Source organism: Podarcis gaigeae (assembly GCF_964106915.1).
Source record: "Podarcis gaigeae genome assembly, chromosome: 13".
In the NCBI taxonomy this organism is placed as follows: domain Eukaryota; kingdom Metazoa; phylum Chordata; class Lepidosauria; order Squamata; family Lacertidae; genus Podarcis; species Podarcis gaigeae.
Window position 1 is genome coordinate 21,266,372 of NC_139689.1, and position 19,886 is coordinate 21,286,257.

Sequence of the window (19,886 nt, forward strand, 5' to 3'; positions counted from 1 at the left end):
TCATTATAAAAATAACTTTTTTGTCACTTTTTTAATTATTTCTTTGTTTGACTCCTCAGAATTACTCCTCCTCATAGAAATAAACGTTAAATTAACAAGTTACCTTTTTGTGTGTGTGTGTTCTTCACTCCCCTTCAAAAGAGTGACCAGCGTACATGCCCCCTTTCAATGCAGTGACCAGCGTACATGCCCCTTACAATGTAGCGGGCGGGCGGGAAGGTGACGGGACAGTGCGTGACTAACGCACACACCGTCCCCATGCAAAGTCACAGCCAGTACAGCGCCCGCCACAGTGGGGAGTGTCGGGGCACACAATGCGCCTCCTCCCCTCACTAGTATCCGCCACGGAGCTGCGGCAAAGGTGTAAAAGAGCCACATGCGGCTCCGGAGCCGCGGGTTGCAGACCCCTGTTCTAGTCTTATACTGTCGGTGCTCTGCCTAACTCTCTGCAATATTGCAGTGTATGTTTAACCAGTATTTGCTAGCCAAGATAATCTGAAGCAGAGATTGGCATGAGCAGGCCTTGGGCCCCACTGCCAGCAAACCACATGCTGCTCCTCCTTCCCACTGAACTCTGAACTTTTGTGTCCTGCATCATTTTGCACCAAAAGCACCATCCACCTCCAAAAGGTGCTTTTCCTTCTGAAGAAAAGACCCATTTCCCCATTTCACTTTCATAGCCACTGTACTGGAACACACTATTTCAAAGCAAAATTTATTCTTTAAATATTTGAGTTGTGTCTCGCAAGCAGCTTTTGTTCTTCAGAATTGATTCTCCACACCAAGGGGGAGGGGGAGAGACAAGAGACCAAAAACAAAAACCTCAAGCATATTTCAACAACCATAAATAAAATCTCTAGGGTTTTCTTCGGGGGTGGGGTGGGGGTGGAAGAGACTGGATAAAAGGGTGTTGGCTCATGAGGGACCTTCAACCAAAGGGAGTCCCTTCTCAGAGTTGGGGAGAAGGGGGGAACTGGCTCATGATCCAAGCACAGGAGGTCAGGCAGCCCATAGGAACAGGAGGCACAATCAGAGGGGGATATAAATTACCTAGGCCACAGGGAAAGAGTCAGGTTTTTAAAAAAGTGATTTTCCTTCCTTGTTGCCAAAGCTGGCAGCAGATGCAGAACTGAAGTGACTCTAGTGTGTGTTGGCATTTTGCTATACCCACGAGGTAGTCTCTCTTGTGCTGGACAGAATATCCCCATGCCAACTATTGTTAAATGTCTTACACCCTTTCAGAAGCATTCCTTCTGCTGCTCTGAACAAATCAAGAACCTGCTTTGGACATGCAGCCCTCCTGCATCATCACTGCCACCCCAGGCTCAGAGTTTGCAACACAGCGGCCCAGAATGTCATAGCACGCTCTGATCTCAACGGCTACGTCCCGTGTTCCAAGACCCCCAATATGACAGCCATGGGGGGGGGGGCTTCTCTCCACATATTATAGACAGCCAGGTCACCCTGTGAAGAGCAGCTGGGGGCTACAACCAAAGCACACCCTACAACGCCAGCAGCTTGCCTATCTTCTCAGAGCCTGTCACGCTGGGGCTCTGAGGGCCATTAAAGAACATGCATTTTTCACAGTGCGCAACCTTCTAAACCTTCCCCTAGAAACAATCACCACTCAGAACTGCTAGCCCTTCTACAAGGGTGTATGCCAGGCATCCTCTACAGAAGGGGCAATGGCTTTAAGACTGCATTCCTGAAACAAGAGAAATGTAAGACTACTCTCATATAGTTTATTCCACCGTCCTTTGTAAGCAGGCAGTTGGCTCACCTGCTGTGCCCTTCGCCCTCACTAAGGTCAACATGGTACTTTAAAAAAAAAATCACACAGAATGAATAATATTGCACTTATAATTGTCCCACAATGTTGAGTGTCCACTAGGAGAAACAGTTCCTAGGCTATGAATATGGCTTCAGAAAGAAAATGTCCCTTTCAGCCGCCCTAGTAAGGAACCTCTGATCAGTTCTCCTCTTCCACTCCAGAGCACAGCCACTTAAGAGTGTTTTATGCCACAAAATGAGTTCTAGATTTCTTCCACCCTAGAATGCTGCGCACCTACTCCTCTCCCTTGATCGCTTTAGAAACGAAGGCACTAATACCCCCGGAGCCAGACACATCCCTCAACAAGTGGACTACACCATCCTTTAGGATCTCTCCCGACAGCTTCGTTTCCCAAAAGGTCCAGAATTCCTGCCTCTCACATACTAGGGCCTTCCTTTTCAAGGGCTTCACAAATTCCTTGGGAAAAACAAAACCAGAAGGCAGATAAGATACACACCCAATTTATTCAAAATGCATTGTAGTGGGAAAGCCCGTCTCTCTCCTGATAAACAGCACTCTTGAGCAGAGTGGGCCAATGGCTTTTAAAAATGCTTCTGGCCTCCTCAAGTTAAAGTTCCAGAACTTTGCTAGTCACACACACACACCGCACCCAACCAACTATTATAAAAAGGATCAGGAACTTACAAGACTATGTCCTCGAACATTCATTTTTTAAAAAAAGGCTGCAGTTCTTCCGAGTCAGTGGCACATCTGGGGGCAACGTTGCTACATCTCTAGACCCCACACCTATCTAGTCACCGGTTTAGCCAGGGGCACCAAAAACCACAACGAACCCTCCTGTGTCCCAGGGGCAGCTCTCCCCTGAGCAGAGAAGGACCCTCATGAACATCATGACAGGTCCTTCCAAAACGTTGGCGGCACGCTTGTGGGGTGGGGGAACATGCCGCCTCACATTCTAGGTCAAGCTGAACACAGGAACAATGCACCTCGTGGTCTAGAGCAGCCATTTCCTTGCCCGTTCCACAGCACGGGCGCCACCGCCTCCCGGCAACTTCCACAACAACCCAATCCAGAGCAGACAGCCATACACAGATTGGCGTTAGAAACGCGCCAGCCCTGAGACCCTCCTCAGTTCCGGAACATGCTAGAACCCTACTGCACTCCAGGACGGTTTCAGAATCCAGCACCAGAGAACAGCTGACCTATGGGGGTGGGGGGCAAGGTGTGGAAAGGAGCGGGAGGGCGAGCCGGGGCGCAACCGGCCCCCTCTCTCTCCCCCCCCGCTAATTCCTCTCCTCGCTCAGGGAGTTGGTGGGGCTGCTGAGGTCGCTGGGGCTGCTGGGGGTTGGGGTGCTGGCGGTGGAGGAGACGCTCGCTTCGCTGGAGCCCTTCTTGGAGCGCTTGCGCCACTCGGGGACGCTGCCCATCAGCGCCTGGGACTTGATGTTCTGCCGGTCCTTCTCTGCCTCTTCGTCCTCGTCGTAGCGCTCGTCATCCTCTTCTGTCTCGCTGTGGTGGGGGCTGGAGTGGCGGGAGACGGAGGGGGATGGCGGCACCGAGGCCGGGCGCGGGTAGCGGAAGCCCTCAGCCTGCGGGGGGTGGGAAAATGAAACAGAAACGAGGCATGAGAAAGGGCACAAGAGAGAATGAGTCACGTGATTCCACCCCAGCTCCCTCACGGACTGCAATGCCTTGAACCCTGCCTCAACACCAATGTTTTCCATGAAGCCTTTGACACAATTTTCTAGTTAATTTGCCCTGCCTCAGACTTCCTCAGCCTGGTGCCTTCTGCTGTCGCTGGGCCACAACTCCTCTCACCGTTGGCTGCACTGTCTGGGGCGTCTTGTCCAAACCACCAGGAGGGGACCAGTGTGGGGAAGTCTGCCCTGTCACAGCTCTGCCTAAGTAACCGAAATGAATATTTCTTCCCACTGAGAAGTATTAGGCGGCCTGCTCTTTGCAGGAGCCTGCCCTCAAGTGCTGTGCACACAGATTACATCCATATTATTATTATCATTATTAAAATAATACAACCCTGGTACCCAAATTCCTTTCTACTGGACATAAGAAGAGCCCTGCTGGATCCGGCCAGCGGACCATCTAGTCCAGCATCCTGTTCTCAGAGGGGCCAACCAAATGCCTGTGGGGAAACCCGCAAGCAGGATTCAAGCTTATATAATTATAATAATAATCTATTATTTATACCCCGCCCATCTGGCTGAGTTTCCCCAGCCACTCTGAGCGGCTCCCAACTGATTAAAAACAATACAGCATCAGACATTAAAAACCTCCCTAAACAGGGCTGCCTTCAGATGTCTTTTAAAGATAAGATAGCTGCTTATTTCCTTCACATCTGAAGGGAGGGCGTTCCACAGTGCGGGCGCCACCACTGAGAAGGCCCTCTGTCTGGTTCCCTGTAACTTGGCTTCTCACAGCGAGGAAGCTACCAGAAGGCCCTCGGCGCTGGATCTCAGTGTCCATACTGAACGATGGCGGTGGAGACGCTCCTTCAGGTATACTGGACTGAGGCTGTTTAGGGCTTTAAAGGTCAGCACCAACACTTTGAATTGTGCTCGGAAACATGCACTCCCCTTCTGTGGTTTCCAGACCTTGTACAAAGCAGGGCTATTTTTCTGGAAAAAGAAGTGCCGGAACTCGCCATGAACGCCTCCCTTGTTCTCTTATAATGGCAATGGTGCTCACCTGAGAGGTGCTAGAATTGAATTATGGCTGGGGGGAAAGCCCTGCATACAAGCCTACCACTGAACTATGGCCTTGTGCACTAGGTAAGTGGTACCTGCCCCTCCTGGGGCAAAGAACCCCGAATAAATCAGACTTATGTTTCCCCACCCCTCTCCTTGGCCACATGGTGCCTTACCGCTGTTGGTTCATGCGGCTCGTAGGTGAAGTTGTCAGGGAATGCCTTTGCTAGTGCCATGTGGCGGGCATACATGTAGTACTGCAAAGGGAGGAAGGAGACAGGGGGAAAAGGGACATTAGAGAGGCTCCCTTATTATACTGCCTTGCAACTTACTTTCTTCCACTGACACCCAAGCTGAAATCATATGCAGGAAGCTTGAAACGTACACACATTTAACTTCTGTGCGTTCAGCTCTACGCTCTAGGCAAACCATTTTTTAAAAAAAAGGGAAAGGAAGAGGGGTTCCAGGGAAAACGACTTTGGCAATCCCACCTGCCACTCAGCACGCAATATGCGCCACTTTGGCATTACACGTGATTCCTGGAACGTAACCCTTGCGTTAAGTTGAGAGTCGCCTGTACTCATTTTCTGTATGTGGAGATATTTTTGTATGGAGGACTGCAAGACCCCTCCACTGCCAGCTTAAAATACCAAGCACAGGGCTTAACCACCTCTGTGAGAACTAGGCCTCAGAAACACTCATCTGGAAGCCATTTGTTGGGACTCAGTGGCAAGAGAAAGACACTCTGCAGATTCACAGAGGCAGTCTAAGGCCCTTACGCCACACAGCCCTGGGCTGTTCCACGTCTGGTTCTCAGCAGAAGTTAACACTCCTGACCCTTCCTCGCTTTTGTCTCCCCTTCCAGCAAGCACCACAGAAGGCAAGCTAAAAAACACGATAATGAAGGCTGGGTTAAGTTTCAGCAGAGGCTTTTGGGAAACATGGCCAGAGCTGACCTTTGAAATGAGCACCCTCTGGTGGCAAAGAGGTGAGCTGCAGCATGTGGAGAACTGAAGGAGGCTGCTGAAATGCCAGGGAAGAGCAGGAAAGAGAGATTGCCACAGTGGGGTGAGATACAACAATACATGAACATAAGAAGAGTCTGCTAGATCAGGCCAATGGCCATCTTGTCCAGCATCCTGTTCTCACAGTGGCCAACCAGATGCCTGTGGAAAGCCTGCAAGGTGAGGCTTGTACACAGCCGCCCTCTGCCCACCTGCGATTCCCAGTATTCAGAGGTATAATGTCTCTGGCCATTGAGGAAGAACAAAGCCATTGTGGCTAATAGCCACGGACTGACTTGTCCTTCTTGAATCTGTCCAATCCTCTTTCGAAGCCATCACTCCCCAAGTCTTGTGGGAGGGAGTTATGCCCGATATGTCCACCCTCCCGCTGCTGCAGGGGAAGCTCACCCTGCCCAGGTATTTCCAGTCTAAGAGGTCGGAGAGCCGCTCTGTGCGGTTTCGCTGGATGATGCGTTGCCGCCGCGTCTGCTGACAGAAGCTGTAGAGGAAAGAGGTCAACTGCGTGCACGACTCGTCCAAGGCCCGGAAACGTCGGTCCAGGATGTAGATCCCTGGTAGATTCAGAAAGGGTTAAAGGACACACGTCACTCTAATCCAATAGGCAGAGCTAAGAATGGCTCAAACTCAAGCACAGGCCTGAACTTCCTGTTCCCAAATGAATGGTCGTCATTTGAAGCACACAAACACAATACAAATCTGCTTGTTCCCACCCCACGGCCGTCTCTGTGGTACTCTGCCCTATTTGCCCGGCACTGGCAATTTGTGATCAGTCTATATTGCTGGAGCCCAACTGATGTGTGAAGCCTCGGCCTACTGTCCCTCAGCCTGACACGGGTCATGGGCTCCCAGCATCCTTTGCTCTAATGCGTCTGGTCCCACTGAATTTCCTTTCTCAAGGCCAAAGAACTCTCAGTTCCCTCAACCCTTCGCTCAGTCTGGCTGAATCCTCTTTTTTTCCTAAAAGATATTTTCAGAATCCTGAGTCAAAAGTCTTTCCCCACAACCTAGTAGTTACTTTTTCTTTCCTTTTCAGGAAATGCCTGAATACCATTTCAGGTAAAATCTGAGTGTCAGACAGGGACAACCAGTTCGGTGTAGTATTGGGTAGAGTTAGTGGTTGGGACTGCGAGACCCACGTTCAAATCCACAATTATCTGTGAAGTGGGCTATTTGTTCTTTCTCAGCTTAGCCTGCCTCACAGGGTTGTTGTAATGATAAGGTCTAAGTTTGTGCATGGGGAACCTTGCATACTGCCCTGAGCTCCTTGGAACACACACACACACACACACACACACACACACACACACACACACACACTAATCTATCATCTATCTATCTATCTATCTATCTATCTATCTATCTATCTATCTATCTATCATGGAAACATTAAAATCACATTCCCAGATAAGTCAGTAAGGCTTTCTGGTGTTTGTATCTAGGTGAGGTTCATAACACCAACCATAGGCAGATGGATCTGCTATATGTTCCTCCATGAAGCAGCCAAAGCCGGAGAGGTTGGTGGAGATGCTGGGGATGCCCATGACAGTGCATTCAGCTGGGAAGAGAGAGAGAGAGAGAGAGAGAGAGAGAGAGAGAGAGAGAGAGAGAGAGAAAAGATGATTTTGGGGTTTAAAAGTCTTTGGGACCTGCTCAAGAAAGTGATTAGCCAACCCAACCAGCAAAACTCCAATGTGCTTTTTCCTATGGTAACATTAACAAGCTGAAGATGGTAGCAGCAAGCCTGAAGGGGTTTCTCTTCAGAACTGTCCACAAGATCTGGTTTCAGACTTGCAGAAAAAGCTGCACTTCTCTCATTTAAAACATCATCATCATCATCATCATCATCATCATCATCATCATCATCATAAACTTTATTGCACTAGCCAAAGGCCATGGCATCATTCACAAAGGGAACAAAAAGAAAAGCAATAAAAACCATAAAAACATCAGGCCCTGCAAATACAATAAACCAAACACTTAAAACAGTTATAGTCCTCGTAAGTTTTCATGTTGGGGGAAAGGTCGTAGCCCAGTGGTAGTGCATCTACTATGAATGCAAAAAAGGCCCAAGCTTCAGACTCCAGGATCTCCACAAAGGGCCACAATGGAAAGCTGCTGTCAATCAGTGTTGGGTAAACTGGGTCAGATGGGCCACTAGTCTAATTCATTGTAATGCATCTTCTAATAGTTCTACCTTTTAGGCTCAGGACATGATAGAAACAAAATTTCTGGTTTGCCACATCCACCTACTGCTGGTTTTTTTTGGTGGGGAGGAAGAAGTACTGATATCCTTATACAGCCCAAACAGCACCACCCACACATAAGAGAGAGATATTAACATGCTTGGGGAACCCCAAGTTTTGCAGAAGTAAAAAAAGAAAATTGAGGATTTTTTTTTGGGGGGGGGGGAGAGAAAAAAACCAAAAGATTGAGAAAGGCTCTGTGGTTTGTTGGGTGGAGACTGTAACCTACAATAGCCAGGAATGGCAAAGGGAACACGTGCAGAATTCAGAATAAAGAGAACCTCAGCTTTGCCTTTTCCTGTTTTTTAAGGAAATGCCTGGCATTATTTCAGAAGGACTGAGGCTTCACTGCCCTGCATGGTTCTCTGAGTCTCTTCAGGACAAGCAGAAGCAGAATAAGTTCAGCAAAACTGCTGCACACATTTGCTTAACTCCATGGAGGTCTGGCTGCAGTCAACCCGTGGACGGGAGGCTGCCTGGTAACCTCATAGACGTGGCCTTGAGTTTCACCATGGAAGAATGGCAAGTTATACACAAACCTGTTCCTTGGCATGCTTGCTCCTCCCCCTGCCCTTTGATTATCTCTCTTCCTGGTTGTGAAACTGTTCGTTGCAATAAAAAAATAAGTGCCAAGATTAAGCACTTCAGAGCAATGAGGATAAGCTGTTTGTAACTGTGCAGAGCGCCCCCCCTCAAAGGTAATCCATATTTGCAGTATCAGGTTTTGACCACAGAACTCAAGTTCCATCCTTGCACCATTAGGGTTTCTTTACTCTCCCAATTGGCCCCCTCCCAAAGAGGCCTACCTGGCGTGTAGCCCCACGGCTCATAGTAAGAAGGGAAGACCCCCAAATGGCAGCCTCTAACAAACTCCTCATAATCGACAGGAAGGAGAGGACTAGTGGAAGACAGGAATTCAGGATGGAAGATGACCTAGGAAGAGATAAGACACAGTGGCTGGAAGTTCAGTTGCCCAACATCCTGTCCCTGCAGACAAAACTGTTCATATATATTCCAGGGATGGAGTTCTAACTCACAAACAAGGTCGGGCCCTTACAGAGGATGTGAGGTCAGCTCCTCAGGAACCACCATTAAGCAGCCAGGCCCAGAGGAAAGCCACAGCAGCAGAATAAAATAATCCCCACCATCAACACAAAAAAGTATCCGTGTTCGATTTGGGAAAATCTGACACTTGGCAGGTGGCGGAAGAACTTTCTTCAACTTCTCAACATCACAGACTTTATAGACTGAAGCTTCTGATGACCCTTACTGTGGTGAAACCAGGTTTATTCCTTCTGTAAGGCAGCCAAGTGCCTCAACTCTCAGCAAACTATCGCTGGTAGCCAGCCTCCTGCCACTTACTTTGACGTGGTCAGCGCTGCTGTTGAAGAGGCCGATGCGTCGGATGGTGTTGAGGATGGGGTCAGTGGAATCATCCAGCATGTTGTGGGTGCAGACTGGGGGGAAAGAATGACGCTGGTTGGGGAGCGGGGGGGAAAAGCCCAGACACATTAATAGATGTCATTCAAAACCATAAAAACCATAACAACAACAGCAAAAAAAGATATAGCTTGGTTAAGATATTCCTCATGATCTTTCCAGCCTGGTGTCCTCTTAAATTTTTGGGCTACAGCTGAATTCTCTCAGTGAATTCAGGAATGCTGATCAAATCACCACCATCCTGCTCAGCTAACATTTTAACTCAAATAACTAAGGAGCCAGGTTTCCTAGAATCCTCTGCTCTAACTCCTCTGGCTCCTACTCCTCTCCCCTCCGCACACGATGGCCTAATTTCTTATTCTTTTCTGAAAATTCCCTATTACCTGGGTAGCAAAGATGGCTCTCTTCATCATAGTGAAATCTTCTTTGTCCAGCATTTTGTTCATGTCAGGAAGATTCCCCCTGAGGCAGAAGAACAGGTAAGGAAGAGCTTAATGGGAATGGATAAAGGAGAGAGGAACTTCACCTCCCCATACTATTTGTCTATATCAGTATCAAGGTTTCCCAAATGTAGAAGGCAAAGAACAGTGTGGGGAGGAGACCCCGAGACCTCATCCACTGCAGCCATGGCAACCCAGCCCATTCTCGGGGGTTGAGCCCCTTCCCCACCTCCCTCTTGCCTTCTCACGGGAGACCCACTTACACAAGCAGCGATTCGTAAAGCTTCTTGCCAAACTTCTCCTTAACCGCATTGGCTGTGTCCCTAGATTTAAAACAAAAGGGAGAGAGTGAGAAAAATAATGAACTTTGGGCAGGATTCCTGAAGGCTTCTGAATCAGAAATCAGGACCACGAGGTAAACACAGGGAGAGCACTGGGGCTATGGGATCCCCCTCGAGTGAGACTTTGTCAGTGAAGGCTAGCAGACTGGAGAACAAAGGTGGATTTCAATATTTTTATTTATTCTAGTATTTGATAATTCTGCCTTCCCCCGTGAGGCGCTCCATGCAGCCTCCATGATTCTTCCCCATTCATACTTACAACAACCCTGTGCGGCAGGTTAGACTGAGAGAAACAGTGATCATCAGCACCATTAAGACAGGACTGGGGAACATAACTGCGGCACAGCAGTAAAGCAGGCCTGGTGTCAGGCACTCAGAAGGAGCATACGAGGACACACATCCGTCACAGCAATGCCCTTTTTTGCCGCCACATTTTTTATCATTTACAGCAGAGCTTGTGGGCACTAAATCTCTGCAGTGAATATTTAGGTGGGGGGAGACATCTTCCTGATGTCACCTGGTAAGCTGAGGGAACAAAGTGGAGCACAGCAATGAAGGAGGCATCAGGCTGAGGGAGCCTGAAGCGGCATGGCCTGCATATGGTGGTGGAGGCCCAGAAGACATTTTGCCCAGAGCCCCCTCAAACCTGGCAGCCCTCCTGAGTGACTGGCCCAAGACCAGCCAGTGAGTTTCATGACTGAGTAGGGATTTGAACCCGGGTCCCTCCAGTCCTAGTCCAGCACTAGCCACTACACCACACTGGCTCTTCTACCTCTTGGAAAGGGAGAGAGAGGCCTAGCGGCTTCTGGAGCAGGGAATGTTATGTGTACTGTGGCTCTTGATCCCTGCTCAGGGAGCATCTGGGTGTCCTGTGCGAAGGGAACTCACCACAGCTGCTTGCGGACCGCCTGGCCTTTGAGAGTCTCAACGTTGAAGTTGTTGGTCCGGGCTGGCATGATGAAGAAGGCCACCACTGTGGTCTGGCTGCCGTTGACCTGTGAGGAGAGAAGGTGAATGGGGTAGGTCACCCACGGCTTGCTCTTCCTGCTTTCACCACACAAGGCGCAAGCTGTATCACCTGCTTCTCTCACATATGCCATTACCTCCCATCAGTGCTATTTTTCTAGAAAAAGAGGTGCTGGAACTCACCACAAACGCCTCCCTTGTTCTCTTATTAATGGCAATGGCGCCCACCTGAGAGGTGCTGGAACAGAGTTCCAGAAAGATCCGGCTGGGAAAAAAGCCATGCCTCTCATCTCCACAACAGTTGTGAACATGGAAAGGAATTCCAGAAGGTTGACTTTTCTACCAAGAATTCTCAAAAGCAGGCACATCAACACAAGTGCACAGTCCTCTTCTCCCTGTTCTCCCTGTTTGTACACACACCCCACGCCATTCTGGGATCATAGTTTCCCCTCAAATGCATGGTTCCATTCAAGGCAGGCCTATCAGAGGTCAGAACTTGTGGAAGTGCTGCCTCTGACTGCTGCCTGGTTCACGTTGACCCGTGACTGCGTCTTCTAAGAGGTGGAGGCTCCCTGCTTATGGAATGCTCTCTCTAGTGAGGTGCATCTGTCTTGATCATTACTGGTTTTCAGGAGAAATTCAAAAGCATTCAGGAGAAACTGAAAAAAACAGGCTGAGAGATACTGTTCCTGGGAACTGGGAAAATAGCAACTATAAGGGCATGTTATTGTTTTTCACGTTTTTGGTAGTTTTTATATGCTTTAAGTATTTATTTTGTTTTAAATTGTATCGTTTTCACTTTTCGATGTTTGCTGCCCTTTGCAATGAAGAGTGGGGTAGAAATTTAGAAACAAAACGAAACAATGGTTTGTGTTTGCTGTCAGTGCTGAAGACCAGCAGTTACTACTGTAATAGCTAGGCCCAAATCCTACAAGCCACATCCCTCCCTCCACCTCGTCACACTGGATTGCCCACCTCAGCCCCTGTTTCTCTGCTTACCCTCAGCAGGTAGTTGAGTCGGGCCAAAGCTTCCAAGAAAATGTCAGCCCCTTTGTTGGAATATTCATAGCGCCCGGCAATGAAGAAGAAAATGGTCTTGTCGAGGTTGAAGTCCAGGTGCCTAGAGAATAAGAAGGCACTTCATGAAGAAATGTTTTCTGTTACTGCCCACCACTCATCAGTTTCACTGGATGGCCCTGGGCATTTTAAGAGAGGGAGAAAAACCTAGGCAGGTTTACACAAAGGCAAACCCCAGTAGGTTCAATAGGACTTCCTTCTTAGTACCTGCATCCTTTAAACAACAGCCACTCCTCACCCTCCAGCAGGGGGAAACTGCTTTTAAAATGAGAGAAGCTTCCAGGTGTATGTGTGTTTAGGGGCACAGGTCAGCTGCTGAAAGGGAGAAAAGTACACACACATATGCAAACAGAAAACTAGTAGAAGACCTTTACATGAGCCTTAGTAGCTCGTTGGAACTCAGCCAAGGTGTATTATTTATTATTATTGCCTTTATTATAATTTATTATTATTATTATTACTACTTTAGGAAACTAGACACCATTCAAATGATCAAAATCACAAAACTATCAATGGAACCTCTACCTTCAGGCTTACAACGTAGTTTAGAAAAGGAAGAAAGAAAAACGGGAGGGGAGGAGAAAAGGAAGGAAGAAAGAAGACGAAAGTGCCCAAGGATGTAATAACTGAGAAGGCAGGTAAGAACAAAGCAAGATGCGGGGGGAACCAATGGAAGTTTCTCTCGATGTAGCAGGCCCAACTCTGTGGAATTTCCTCCCCATTAGGAATCAGACAGGAACTGCCTCTGCTATGTTTCAGGCACCTGGTGAAAACTGTCTTATTCCAGGAGGCCTTTGCACCATGAATGTTGTTCTGCTCTCTGAAGTTTTCATCTATGTTTAACATTTTGCATACTGTACTCTTTTTTTTTTTTTTTTGTATGCCATTTAGAGACACATGGTGAAATGCGGGGTATACTTAAAAAAAAAAAAAAGTTGTATATTTTTAGGCCACCAATGCAACTTCTGAGAGAACACTTGCCCCCCCTTTTTTAAAAAAAAGGAAGAGCCCTCTAATTCCACTTCCTGCCTCTCTGAATGTGAACTACTGTATAACAAGGATTAAGACCGTATGAGGATAAATGAGGCAAAGGGTAGTTTCCGGCTCTGTCCACCCCCTGTAAAAACTTTGATATTTCAACCCAACTGCATTCTCCCAAGACTGATCACCACTACCTCCTTCCTTTTCCTGTCCAGAGAAACTCATCTTCCTGGGGCAACTGAACTGACTGACAAGGCACCGAGAAGGAAAGCAAAGCAAAGCCAGGCCTTGCAGCGGGCCCACAAAGACTCACCCGTAGAAGTGTCCCCGGACAAACTCCTGGATACGAGCTTTGCTCTGGGCATGGAGGTTCTGGAATTCATGCATGGCAGAGAATTTCTTGACATTCAGTCCGTTGGGAGTCACGATATCTGGATATGTTGGGAGTGGAGAATAGAGCACAGAAAAGGTAGAAGCAGATTTTTATTTCTTTTCTCTAAAGATCATCAGTAACCTGACAAACACTTGAAAGCTACCCACAAATGTACCAAAAAAGCAAGAGTCACAGCAACAAGACAATGTTTCAGGTTTGTTCAATGCTGTTTATTTTTATTTTTAAATCTGCACTTTCTGAAAAGGTGATTTACAGCTCTGGAAAAGGAAGAGGTTGCAGCCAATCAGTGCTTACACAACCCTCTTTGGTTACTATGGCATCCTCAGACCAGACACAGACACAGACACAGACACAGACACAGACACAGACACAGACACAGACACAGACACACACACACACACAAACCAGTGCCTGCCAAAAACCCCAACTCCTCTCAATTTTTAACTGAGCTTAAAAAAAGGGGTTGAGGGGTTGCCCTATTGGTTGCATGTCACCTGCTTTATTTTAACTATTTAATTTGTGCTCATATCCTGTATTTTTATTGTGTAAACTGCCCTGAGATCTTCGGATGAAGGGCGATATAATAATAATAAGTTTTGAAAACTGAGGACCCCTGCCTAATGCCACTCACCAGGCTTCCGCTTTAACAGGTGTTCAGCTTCCACAGCTGTGATTTGGGAGACGGTGGTGAAGACGTGGGTGCAGTGGACAGCAGCCCTCTCCATGCAGTATCGGTGGTAGATCTGCCGGTCCCCAGCCTCCTTGTCCACATTAAACTAAAGAGGAAGGCGATACAGCAAAACTGAACCAAAACCACAGGACCTGGCATTGTGACGCCTTAGGAATGGAAGAGGGCAGAAAGTACTCAAGCAAAACAAATTCCACGCAGCACCCACAATAAGAGAAGTATTAGCAGGCTGCGGTGCAGAATCATGTTTTCCTGGCAGTGAAAACATCGCTGTTTTGAATGGTGGAGAAAATGTGATTTCCTCAGACCCTGCCTTGAGGAACAGTGTCTGGATTTTGTGCGATGACTGCACATTTTTTTTCTGACTAGGACACTCCCTGGAAAGGCCTTGGGGATGATGGACCTCTGAGAAGAGAGTGGGATTATGAGAGCTGGATTTTGTGACTTTTGAGTAAGGAAGCGGAGAACCAGGGAATTTCTGGGGCAGACCAGGAACCTAGTAGGGGTTCAAGGGGGAAGATTCTTGATTCCTGGGCTATTTAAGAGCAGACCAGGAGCCTTATGACGACAGCCTGGGGTTTGCAGAAGAAGAAATCAGCAAGCCAGAGGTTTCAGCATCGCCCCCTCTGAACCCCATAGCTCCCTGCCTCAATCGCCTTTCCCTCCTGGCCTCCACAAGACTCACTTTCTGCAGATTGTTGTAGAAGTCCACGCTGCCCGCACACAGGTATCGGCCAAGCAAGGTGGCGTGCGTGGTGAAGATGGTAGCCACCGGAAGCTTCCGGATTCGGCAGAGGAAGAGACCGACTCCAGACAACCATTCATGGAAATGGCCAATGATGAAAGGCTTCTCCTCACATTGTGCAGCAAACTGTAGAAAAAGGCACGGACAGAGAGTAAGGCCCGTGTGTGCGCTGAGGATGTTGTTGGGACCATATCTCCCCGTCATCCCTGGCCACTGGCCGTGTGAGCTGCAGCTAATGGGAGTTGGAGTCCAACAACATCTGGCAGGGCAGTAAGTCCTCCATCTCCAGAGAAAACAGGAGAAGGGAAATGGAGGGAGCCGATATGATGTGGAAGAAGCGCATTTTCTTACCTCCCCCATAAACCAGGCTGTGAGGAAGCCAAAGAGCACGGCATCGTTGGCCTCTCGGTCGTACCAGGGAATCCCGATGGAGCAGCTTTCCCAGAGCTCTGTCTTCCAGCGGTCCAAGCTCCAGGCAGTTGCCCCAATATCAATGAGGATAACATACGGACCTCCCTCAATCAGCCAGCGACCAAAATAAACCTGGACAGGTGTTATATGAGCAGCAGGTTAGCTGATTGCAGGTAGGTACCAACTTGCACACAGTAAAATGCGACTCCTCCCCATTATCTAGTTAAGTTCCCCTCAGTAAAATGCAACCACTGCAGCAAAGGGTTTGAATTTCAACATGCAAACTTGAAATATTTCAGCTTTGTTCCCAGTTTGAAAGCTCCAATTCAAAACGCTGGGCTTCAGGCTAATGAATAGATTTTTAGAGCCTAAGCATAGTATTGTTTGAAGCAAAATCCTGAATATTTGTACATGCACGCATATTTTGGGATGGAATATTTCAAGGAACAACCTACTTTAAGAGGGCTGAGGAGAGAAGGAGAGACAGAAGCGGGCATGGAATTAGAATTACGCAGAAAGAAAATGATTTGCACTGGGCAAGCAGATCGCACTCAAAACTCCACCTTATATTTCTGAGCTTCAGCAGATGATGCCTGTAACATGTTAAAACCTTTCCTTTCCTTGTCACGAGGCCTAGAAACTTGCTTCAGATTTTTACAAGGAAGTTAAAACGCTTGGAGGCCCAAGCTCTATACTAGGCCATCAAATTCTTCACAGAATTGTACAAGAGGCAGTCTTGGACTACAACTCCCATCAGCCCTCTGCACAAGAGTAACCATAATCTTCTATGGCCAATCTATGTATCTACTGAAAGAACTTATACACCTCCTGTCTGTTCTGCCAAGCCGCTTTGCAACACAGGCCTTACAGCCTGTCAACTCTGGTGAGCAGCCTCCAAGCTCTTGCCTTCCTTTGTGGAAGAACCCAAGGAGCTCAGGCTTCCATTTTTAACCCAGATTATTCTTCCCACCAGTCCCTTCCCTCTGCCCCTCCATTTCGGCATCTTCTCTCTTCTTGAACTCAGTGGGCCTCGGTGTCATTGGTCCCTCTCAACCGGCTTCACGAGGCAGAGTGTGTTGCGTATGTGCATGTCTAATTTTAGCCTGCGGTTCATATTACGCCCCCCCAATCTCCATTTTGTGAAAGGTCTCGCCTGCGTGGTGTTGTTCTTCTCAGAGTTGCCCAAAATAACTGCCTGGACAGAAATGCCCAGCTGCCTTCGTGGTCAGGGATGGGGTGGGGTGGTTAGCTACAAAGAATAATAATTACTTCTATTAGTTGCTTTCTTATAATTTTTGAAACTATTTGCATGAACCCAGCTGTGTTTGGAGAAAAATAGATGGTGCTGAACAGGATCTTATGGGGAAGAATTAAACGCTGATCGTTCTGATCAAACTGATTGTTCTGTCAGAGTAAGGTTTTCAGCAGATAGGAGCTTAGAAACTTGAAAGGCCTTCAAGAGCCAGAACTCAACTCACTTCTCTCCTCATTTTGCCACACACTCTGCCCTGACCACATCTTGACTCTTTCTTAGCCAATTAAGTTTCCGAGCACAATTCAAAGTGTTGGTGCTGACCTTTAAAGCCCTAAACAGCCTCGGCCTAGTATACCTGAAGGAGCATCTCCACTCCCATCATCCAGCCTGCACACTGAGATCCAGCTCCGAGGGCCTCCTGGCGGTTCCCTCACTGCAAGATGTGAAGCACAGGGAACCAGGCAGAGGGCCTTCTTGGTAGTGGCACCCACCCGGTGGAATGCCCTCCCATCAGATGTCAAGGAAATAAACAACTACAGTGGTATTTTGGTTTAAGAACAGTCCTGTTTACGAACGATTCGGTTTATGAACTCTGCAAAACCGGAAGCAGCATTTGCAAACTTTACCTCGATCTACAAATGGAAACTGAATGGTGGAAGGCCTCATTAGGGAAAGCGTGCCTCGGTTTAAGAATGGATTTGGTTTAAGAACAGACTTCCGGAACGGATTAAGTTCGTAAACAGAAGTACCACTGTACTTGACTTTTAGAAGACATCTGAAGGCAGTCTTGTTCAGGACAGTTTTAAATGGCTGATGTTGTACTGTGCTTTTAATATTTTGTTGGGAGCTGCCCAGAATGGCTGGGGCAACCCAGTCAAATGGGCGTCATATATATAAATACAAACTTCATTCCAGGTCTGGCCAAGCCACAGCCCAGAGCATCCCCAGCCACCATGACTACAGTTAGTATTCCTGCTTTTTTTTAAAAAAAATAAACATCTTTAGAATTCCAATTTTTCAGTTAATCACAAATACGTAAAAGAGGGTGGTGATGTCACCAGTCATGCAGGCAGTCTGAGGTTTTTTTAAGAGTAGCATAACTATGGGGAGAAGGACAGGCCGGCCTAGAAATCAAGTCCTATGACAGGGTGGGGAATCTTTGTCAGCCCAAGGGCCACATTTCCTTCAGGGGGTGCGGGCACATGCCAGCAGTGGGCTGGGCCTGAAGCAAAAGCGAGAGGAGCAATCAAGTTTCAGCTTTGTACACTAGGCTAGTTTCCACACACACTCAGAAACCCCTCTCTCTCCTCCATCCAGGGAAGCAAGAAGAATTATCAGAGCTCAAAGATGCATTCCAGGCATTCCAGGAGGGTGCGAAGCTGATAAGGTGTGCAAATGAAGAGGCGGCCTGGAGGCCACTTTCTGCCCCTGGCCCCAAGGCTATAAGAATAAGAAATCCTATGGACACAGTATGCTCAAGATGTGAAAAGTGACTTGTGCCTGTCTCCTGTAGACTGAGAGACAGCATCCAAGATTGGAGTCGCCAGAGAGTGAGGAAGGGCCAGGCATGCCACCAAAACAGTTCAAAGCAGGCAAGGGGGAGAGGGGGAGAAGGAGGGGGAGTTGCCTAGCTAGTAGACAACTCCTGCAGGCAAAGGCTGGGCACTTCTTAAGTGGGAGCTTAGGTAAGAGTGGGCAGTAGTGAACAGGACTGCCAGCTGTGGGCTAAAAGAAACCCACAAACCTTGATGAAAGCAGCTTAATTATTTATCTTTCACTTCTGGACTTTGGCTTAACAAAACATTTTAAATACCTGCACTGCCCTCCCCAGAAGCAGGCATGTTACATCCACCATAAGGAAGTTGCCAAGAATGGTGTCTATGCGACAGCACCTCCAAAGCTAAGAGTTGTAATGTAAACAGATCAGACCAAGTCATCCCATTATTAGCAGTGAGTGACCATTTAGATGCTTCAAGTAGGCTCACATGTAAGGCAGCAACAGACCTTTCTGCCCTGTAAGATCTGGGTCTCTAAAAAGACAGGTCTCATTTAGTTGTTGTGGCTCAGTGGTCTCTCCTCCTCCTTAGATTTACCTAAAACTATCCAAGCCAGGATCTTCCATCGCATCTTGCAGCAGATAATTCCACTGGTTAATTGCGTGCTAATTGAAGGAGGACTTCTCTTTTGTTTGTCCTGAATCAATTGCACTGCTTACTATGGGGGTCCTCCCAGTTTTGTGGACAGCCGTCAGTGCCAGCAGCAGCTGCCACAAGGAATGTGCAATGAAAGCGCAGAGCAGCTCCACAATGTTTGGGGGATGAACACAAAGGGTATCTTTCTCTGTGTTATAGCCCAGCTGTCTTATCAAATTGGACCCCTGGTGTGATGAAAACTGTACCGGCAATTTTAAGGATAAAATCACTTAAAACTTGTGCTAGAGATTTCTGCATTATAATGTTAGATTCAGGCACGACCCAGAGAGGCAAATGAGACCCCAACTGATAGCTATTTGGACTGCTTCGATTCCACAATTCTGCCCAAGTGTAGATAAAATAAAGAGCTTAGTACTGGGTGCAAAATTCAGCATCCTGAAGGGTTCTGCTTTTATTTACTACAATGGTACCTCTAGCTGCGTTCCGCTCTTGTTACGAATGCAGCAAACCCAGAAGTGTTTACTTCCGGGTTTGCCACGCGTGCATACGTAGAAGTGATCTGTGTACTTCGTGCATGCACAAAAGCAATCTAGTTGTGGACTTTTCGGGGTGCGAATGGCACCCCAAAATGGATTAAGTCCACAACTAGAGGTACCACTGTATTTTAAAATAAGTGTCTTGCACTTAGGGGGGTGAAATGGCCCACTCTTCCACTGGAATGGGGGGTGGGGGTGTGACAAGCAATACACTCCAAATGAAGAAAAAGAGGAATAAGGATGCGATAAGAGGAAATGAAAAGACCCTTATTTTAGACCAGGGAACCTCATGTAGAGAGACATTAACCACAAACAATGGTGGCAAAGCAGGTTCTAGACTGCACCACTTCAGAGTGCAGAAAGGGGCTCACAAGAACTTCACAAGAGCTTCATCGGATTTTTTTTTTTTTTTAAGTCCTGCAAAATTCAATTGGATGTATCCTAGGCATGCCAGCTTCCTATATAATAACGAAAATAATAAATTTTATTTATATCCTGCCCTCCCCAGCCAAAGCTGGGCTCAGGGCGGCTAACAACAATACAACAGTACAACACAACACATATGTAGGAATGTTATTTTTTTCCATGGGGGAGCAATTCTGTCTTGTTGGCTCCCATCTGTGGTCTGAAAAGGCACAGTACTGAAAGTCACATGACAGTCACAGTCACATGACACCCCCTCCGTTAGGAAGAAAGG

The 19,886-nt window shown here is 47.6% G+C and overlaps 1 protein-coding gene across 4 annotated transcripts in view; it reads right to left on the reverse strand.

Moving 5' to 3' along the window:
- Nucleotides 1–701: 701 nt before the first annotated feature.
- GYS1 (glycogen synthase 1) overlaps nucleotides 702–19,886 on the reverse strand; it is a 29,036-nt gene continuing 9,851 nt past the window's right edge. For 3 of the 4 annotated variants that reach the window (XM_083708046.1, XM_083708047.1, XM_083708048.1), the window contains exons 4-17: nucleotides 15,186–15,377; nucleotides 14,775–14,960; nucleotides 14,033–14,177; nucleotides 13,321–13,438; nucleotides 11,949–12,069; nucleotides 10,872–10,978; nucleotides 9,906–9,965; nucleotides 9,586–9,664; nucleotides 9,125–9,238; nucleotides 8,569–8,695; nucleotides 6,979–7,074; nucleotides 5,907–6,070; nucleotides 4,671–4,751; nucleotides 702–3,381 (exon numbers count right to left, since the gene is read on the reverse strand). In XM_083708046.1, the coding sequence (XP_083564172.1) occupies nucleotides 3,076–3,381; nucleotides 4,671–4,751; nucleotides 5,907–6,070; nucleotides 6,979–7,074; nucleotides 8,569–8,695; nucleotides 9,125–9,238; nucleotides 9,586–9,664; nucleotides 9,906–9,965; nucleotides 10,872–10,978; nucleotides 11,949–12,069; nucleotides 13,321–13,438; nucleotides 14,033–14,177; nucleotides 14,775–14,960; nucleotides 15,186–15,377 (1,896 nt within the window). In that variant the 3' untranslated portion in view covers nucleotides 702–3,075. The remainder of the gene's footprint in view (nucleotides 3,382–4,670; nucleotides 4,752–5,906; nucleotides 6,071–6,978; nucleotides 7,075–8,568; nucleotides 8,696–9,124; nucleotides 9,239–9,585; nucleotides 9,665–9,905; nucleotides 9,966–10,871; nucleotides 10,979–11,948; nucleotides 12,070–13,320; nucleotides 13,439–14,032; nucleotides 14,178–14,774; nucleotides 14,961–15,185; nucleotides 15,378–19,886) is intronic. The other variant, XR_014557292.1, reaches the window with a different exon arrangement.